Source organism: Azolla caroliniana, unplaced genomic scaffold (assembly GCF_043228905.1).
Source record: "Azolla caroliniana isolate FFs.n. ecotype wild unplaced genomic scaffold, voAzoCaro1.0.p SCAF_16, whole genome shotgun sequence".
Taxonomy (NCBI): Eukaryota; Viridiplantae; Streptophyta; class Polypodiopsida; order Salviniales; family Salviniaceae; genus Azolla; species Azolla caroliniana.
The window spans coordinates 13790415-13796899 of record NW_028230451.1 but is presented as its reverse complement, the minus strand read 5'-3'; the positions used below and the strand labels follow the sequence as shown (position 1 = coordinate 13796899).

Here is a 6485-nt window from a genome sequence, read left to right as displayed (position 1 = left end):
GAGAACTTTTCTTTACAAACGGTGAAGACAAGCATCCTAAATGAGGAGGCAAGGAGGAAAGACAAAGGAGTCTTGTCCCAATCGGAGTCGAATCTGACTCAACATATGGACAGAGGAAGAGATCGGCAAAGAAGAAGTCTGCAACGAATGGACAAATCCCACGCCAGATCGAAGTCCAAAGTTAAGCCCGTGTGCTTTTATTGTGGAAAGCCTGGACACTTCCAGAAGGACTGTTGACACTTAAAGAAAGATAAGAGTGCCGGACTATTCGAGATCTAGGTACTAAAGTAAGCTTAAGATAAGGATAAACAAATGATAGATAGAAAGGAGAAAGAGAAAGAAGGGTGTCGATCCACCCGACCACCCCCGAGCGAAGGGATCGAGACGGACTCGAGCCTCAATCGGCGTCCCATACCACCACCGTGGCGTCGAGTCGTACCTGGTGCTGGCACGCTCACTACAAGAGTTGACCCACCACAAGAGCAGAGTCTCGATGTAGTCAAAAGATGATCAAATGAGGGTAGCTAGGCCTCTTATTTATAACGATACCCAAGGCTCCCAAGCAAGTTCACACTTGACCTAATGGGTTGTCTCAATCCCGAGGATTAAAAGTAATCCTCCCCTTCTTTACACTCTCGTTTAACCCTCACACTTATCCACGTGTATAGAATACTACGGTAAATTCTCACCACGCCAGAGTTTCAATTGTGACTGTATTGTCGCCAGAACCTAGAAGTTCTTTTAGATGACTCACATGGAAGACTGGATGAATTCCAACACCATCGGGAAGAGTGAGACGATAGGCTGATGACCCAATGCGTTTGAGGACTGTAAAAGGTCCACAAAACCGTGGGGCTACCTTAACGCACTTACCCATAGACAATGTCTTAGAATTGTGAGGCTTATGCTCAACGTAGTTTCTAACTTCTTAAAGACTTGCGTCCAAAAGTCACTAGTAAACTTTGGATCTCGATCACTCACAATATCCATCGGTAACCCATAAAAACAAAATAATTCGTCAATGAATTGGTAAGCCAATTTAGGAGTTGTTACCGTAGTTTTAGTAGCAATAAATCTGGCCATTTTAGTTAGTCGATCAACGACAACCCAGATGGCATCATGACCTTTTTGGGTGCGAGGAAGGCTAACAATAAAATCCATGGATATACTTTCCCACTTATTATTGGGAATGTCCTAGGGATGTAAAAGTCATGCGGCTTTAAGTCGCTCGGCTTTGTTAACCTAACACTGGTGACATTTAGTCACATAACTATGTATGTCAGGACGCATCTTAGGCCAATAAAATTGAGTGGAGATGAGAACAAGTGTACGATGTATTACAGGGTGCCCTGTTGACGGTGCATCATGGCATTCAAAAAGAATCCTCTTTTTGACCTCGGGTAAATCTGGAACACAAACCTTCCCGTTACGGTAGAGCAAACCGTTAGCAATGTGGAAGTATTCCTTCGAGGATGTGGTGGTGTATGTTCCAGACTCAACTCTTGCTCAGTATTTTGCAAAATAACTGTCATCAGGATACTTTCCTCGAAGGTGATCATAAAGATCTGATGTTATTTCAGTGAAGCTATGCATGTTGACTTCACGAATGCGACTTAGTGCATCAGCGTCAGTGTTCATGGAACCTTTACGATATCGTATGGAAAATTCAAAGTTCTGGATGAGATCAGCACATCGTGCCTTACGACCTTTTAGGTCTTGTTGGTCACAAAAATATTTCAAGGACTCGTGGTCTGTAGTTACCACAAAGCAATTTCCATAAAGATAATGGCGCCATGTTTTGAGCGCATGTATAACTGCAAATAATTCCTTTTCTTGAACGGTATACCGACATTGAGCAGAATCAAGTTTCTTACTCTCGAATGTTATTGGTTTACCATCTTGATGTAAGACAACACCTATAGCATAATCGCTTGCATCAATTTCAACCTCAAAAGGTTTTGAAGGATCGGGTAAAAGAAGTGAAGGAGCCTTGCAAACCAGGTCCTTGAGTTCCTTAAAGGCGAGGTCTAGTGTAGCATTCAATACCATGTAAAGAATCAAGAGATGGATTCTTGTGAAGCGAAAGAGATGTGAGTTATGTGTGTGTGTAAGAGAGAGAGAGAGAGAGAGATAGAGAGAGAGTGAGTGAGTGAGTGAAACACAGAGAATACGCAAGGTAAAAAGTATATTTGACAAAGGAGAAAGACTCAACACTTTACAAGATGGGAGGAGAGTGCTTTATGTAGTCACCCTCTCTCTTCATTAACTACAAGTCTCATGGAGCATGGGGAATGTGAAAGCTCATAAGTTATGGGTCATAGAATATGATTCTATGACTCATACTAAATGCTAGAATACAAAGTGGTGACATAATGGTGACTCTTGACTGTTGGAGTGTCTCTTCACTCTTAAGGTGAGTTCACACACTAGACCAAGTTGAGCTTGATTCTCAACAATAGCTCCCAAATCACCTACCTCAACAATGTGGAATAAATAATTTGCGAAAAAGCTAACAATACTAAGGGCACTTGATTTTTTATTCTAGAACTTGTTCTCATAAGCTTGTATGTATAAAAACGCCCTAACATGATGATTCTTATTGATGGTATATATACAAGTACAATCTTGGGAAAACAATCACACATGAACCTTCATGTTTCATTAAATAAAACAATCACATGTCTACTAATCGAGTGGTCTAGACAACCATTATTTTGGAACCCTCAGGTGCGAACAAGTGACGACATGATGTTAGGGCAGCTTAAAGGGCCTAGCATGGGGAAAGCTGGCGCAAACAGTGCTCCGATGAAAATGCGGAGATTGATAGTTGGCGCAGTTGATAGGGTTCCGATGGGGGACGTTAGAGAAGATGCTTGGTTTGGTCTCTTTGATGAGGCTGGAAGGGTTAAGTTGTTGAAGGGCGTGAGCGGATCGGGAAGAGATACAATTTTTGGTGAGAGTCAGAGTAGGGGCTCTTGGCACCCAATCCGCGTGGTAGCGCAGGTTGGTAACATCTGGAAGACAGACCCAAATGTTGCTAAGGTGGAACCCCATTGGAAGTTATGGGTATATGGTTGTCGTCCCCTCGTCGAACTAGAATGGGACCCAGGGGATTTCAGGTGGAAACATGATGGCAGATTTTGTCATTTCTTCGAGTACAACACTAAACTGGGCCGGACTTTTCAACTACAGCTAGATGGTCCCTTACGCAATGGCTGGCGTGCATTGAGCATCCCTGATGAGGTGCTCATTACCTTTTGGAAGGGTCTTTGGCGTCTCCACATGCCGAAAAAGATAAAGTTTTTTTGGTGGTAAATCGGTCATAATGTTATTCCCATTGGTTAATGGCTAGGTAAACGTCACGGCCCGTTAGGCTGCCCACTTTGTCTGTGGGATTGCCCTCAAGTTCAAAAGGTATGCGATAGAGTGACTAGGCTCCTTGCGGCATGTGAAGTGGAAGGAACAACATCGTGGAGTGCTATAGGCATCGTGGAGTGCTATATGACATTAAGTAGTCAGTCTGAAAGGTGATGTAACTAGTCTCATTTTCTTGAGCCTGATCGGAGGGAGATTCCCCAATCTATGTATCAGCCTCCTTGTAGAGTCTCTTCGTAATAATCCTTCCTAACTAATGGGAAAGTATCGTCATTTTGGGAAAAGAAAAACAATTACATGTGAACCTTCATGGCTCTTGAAATAAAATAGTTACATGTGAACCTTCACGGCAAAGTATTTTCTAATATCCTAATATACATATATATATATATATATATATATATATATATATATGGTTACATTAATAATGTTCTAACATGCTTAAATGTGTCCTCCATATGAAGCAAGAGTTCCAATCGAGCCTTTAAATCACACCACTTCCAAGTTTGTACGTCAAGTGCATTTGCGGGGTCATCAATGTCGGGACATATGTTTATTATAACATTATGGAAGAGAAGCTACGAAAGAAAGAGATTAGCGAATGGCGCGAGTGGAACCCTGCCAGAGTAGATTTCTTATTGAATGGCCCATGAATATAATGACACTCATGTTTTTATATCTTAATGTTTGCTCATTCTCTATGTATGACCCAGATGTAGTGAATTCATGTATTCCTCAGACTTCGAGATCTCCATATACTTGTACGATGTCTTGCCACTGAATATCGATTTCCTCGTCCTGCCCATCGTAGTAGTGGAGGTGGTGCCGGATCCGGAACCCCAAGACTCATTGGGCCATTGAATTTTGGAGAAATGATGCCTGTACTGTTCTTGCTCTAGCTCTACTCCATCCTTCATCTTCCTGCTAGGAATTAAAAGCCCTATCTCTTGATAATCCTCACTAATGGGGGCATCATGCAGGGCTATAGTCTCCACCTTCCCTCCCAACATGTCCACCACTCTGCTCATGCTCGGCCGGGTCCCAGGATCGGTTCGCACGCACATCATGGCTACCTCCACCATCCTCACGGCTTGCTTCTCATCGTACATCTTCTTCTTCGCCCCACCCACGCCATAGCTCATGAGCCGCTCGTCCACGAGCTCCATTACTCCCTCGCACAGATTCCGGCTCATGTCCAGCGTATGCCTCAATGCTCTCCAATCTGTCACTTTTCTCCCGTTCACGATCTCTAGGAGCACAATCCCGTAACTGTAGACATCGCATTTCACAGTCACCCCCCCCTCGGTTAGCCACTCGGGTGCCAAGTATCCCAAGGTCCCCTGCGCCATGGTCATGACCGCGCTCTCTTTCCCCCTTACTACTCTTCGGGACAACCCAAAATCGGAAATCTTTGGGAAGAAATCAGGTCCTAGCAGTATGTTCTCCGGCTTGAGATCCATATGTATGACCCTGTCCTCACACTCTTCATGCAAGTATGCCAATCCTTTGGCAGTACCCAAGGCAATGTCGAATCGCCTCTCCCAAGTCAAGACGGGCCGCCGGTTGTTCTCCTTAATCTCGCCGCTCTCTGACCTATCTTTGGGGGTCTTACTGAAGATCCAAGCATCCAAGGATCCATTTTCCATGTACTCATATACGAGGAGCTTGTGCATGGTACCTTCGAGACAGAAGCCGATCAAGCGAACAAGGTGAAGGTGGTGAGTCCGGCCGAGAATCGAGACCTCGGCAATGAACTGTTTGTTACCCTGGTGGCCTTCATTATTGAGTTCCTTCACGGCTATGGGCGTGCCATCGGCCATAGTCCCCCGGAAGACTTTGCCAAAGCCACCACGCCCCAGCTGGTCTGAGAAGCCACACGTGTTTTCATCCATCTCTTTCCATGTGAACCGGCGGGGCTTGGACCCTTGAAGCGAGGCACCCAGGAGCTCAGCTTCCATGTTGTTATGATCTTCAAGTTTCCTGGCTTTTAGTCTTCTTCTCCTGTACAGATATCCAGCCACCAGTATGGCCATAACTATGATGATGCCTAATACGGCGACTACGATCCGGATGAATGGAGATGGGTGTGAGGTTGGAGTAGAGATGTCTATGAGTTTCAAAAATCCCTGAAATTCTTTACTTGCAGAAGCATTCACTACTATAATGGTGGCAACAGGACCTTGGATGAGGAAGCAAGAACCACCTGATGATGCTGACTCCCAGAATGCGGCCGTGCAAGAGCAAAGGTTCTTACAACTCTCCTTGCAGTTTTCTGCAGAAATCATCCTTGGGTTCAAGCTATTGGCTTCATCCTCACTTCCTTCATCCTTGAATACAAATGCTTTCGATTGTTGAGATTGGGAACGGCAATCATCCGGAGAGATTTGGGTGTAGTTTGAAACTAGGGATCTATATATATATATATATATTGCGAATTGGAAACATGTGTCAACAATTCATGTAGATAATTATATGGTGCACATTCCAAAACTCATTATTATTCATTATTAACTAACCCATTCGCGGATGGAAGGATATCCAATTGGAGACGGCTTTTGATGCTCAGGTACCAGCACAGCACCACAGTATCTCCGATGGACATGTCATTAGGAGTCCAAACCCAATAAGGATATTCATAGCCGGTGTGATTTACAGTACTATTATTAGATGTATGGCTATAGAGGGATTGATACCCGATCTTCACATGGAGGGAAACATTTCCAGCAGGCCTAATCATGAGCGTGTAGTTGGCTGTTTTGTTACTATCGCTGGATGCTGTGAGATTATTCCCGGGCCGAAGAGCTTGCAGAACCATGAGCGTGTCGGTGGGATGCTCATAAGATTGCCACAGTATGTTTTGTGTCAACATGGAGGCATTAGTAACGGTAGTGTTCGTGAAGAGGACCAGGTTTCCCTCAAAGGTAATGGTGAGGGATGCACTGGCAGGGGTGAATGTATTAGTCTGCCACACAATGCGATCCGGCCCGTTCCTATCGTAGTCTACAAGCTTGAGATTGGTGTCGCCCGCATTGAGCTCCAGGCATGCGTTCTCGCCGACCGGGTTGTCCACATTGGCCGTCCACACGACTTGCCCCTTGTTCGGGTCTTGT

At 44.6% G+C, this 6485-nt stretch overlaps 1 protein-coding gene across 1 annotated transcript; it reads right to left on the bottom strand.

The window, feature by feature from the left end:
* Positions 1 to 3836: 3836 nt before the first annotated feature.
* Positions 3837 to 5662, bottom strand: LOC147854033 (G-type lectin S-receptor-like serine/threonine-protein kinase SD2-5). The gene has a single exon (XM_087331819.1). The coding sequence runs from the start codon at positions 5658 to 5660 to the stop codon at positions 4074 to 4076; it is 1587 nt and encodes a 528-aa protein (XP_087187945.1). The 5' UTR covers positions 5661 to 5662; the 3' UTR covers positions 3837 to 4073.
* Between the last annotated feature and the right edge of the window lie 823 nt (positions 5663 to 6485).

What these genes read in the sequence shown, in the direction of transcription:
- LOC147854033 (XM_087331819.1), bottom strand. Translation starts at nt 5,660, where the DNA reads ATGATTTCTGCAGAAAACTGCAAGGAGAGTTGTAAGAACCTTTGCTCT.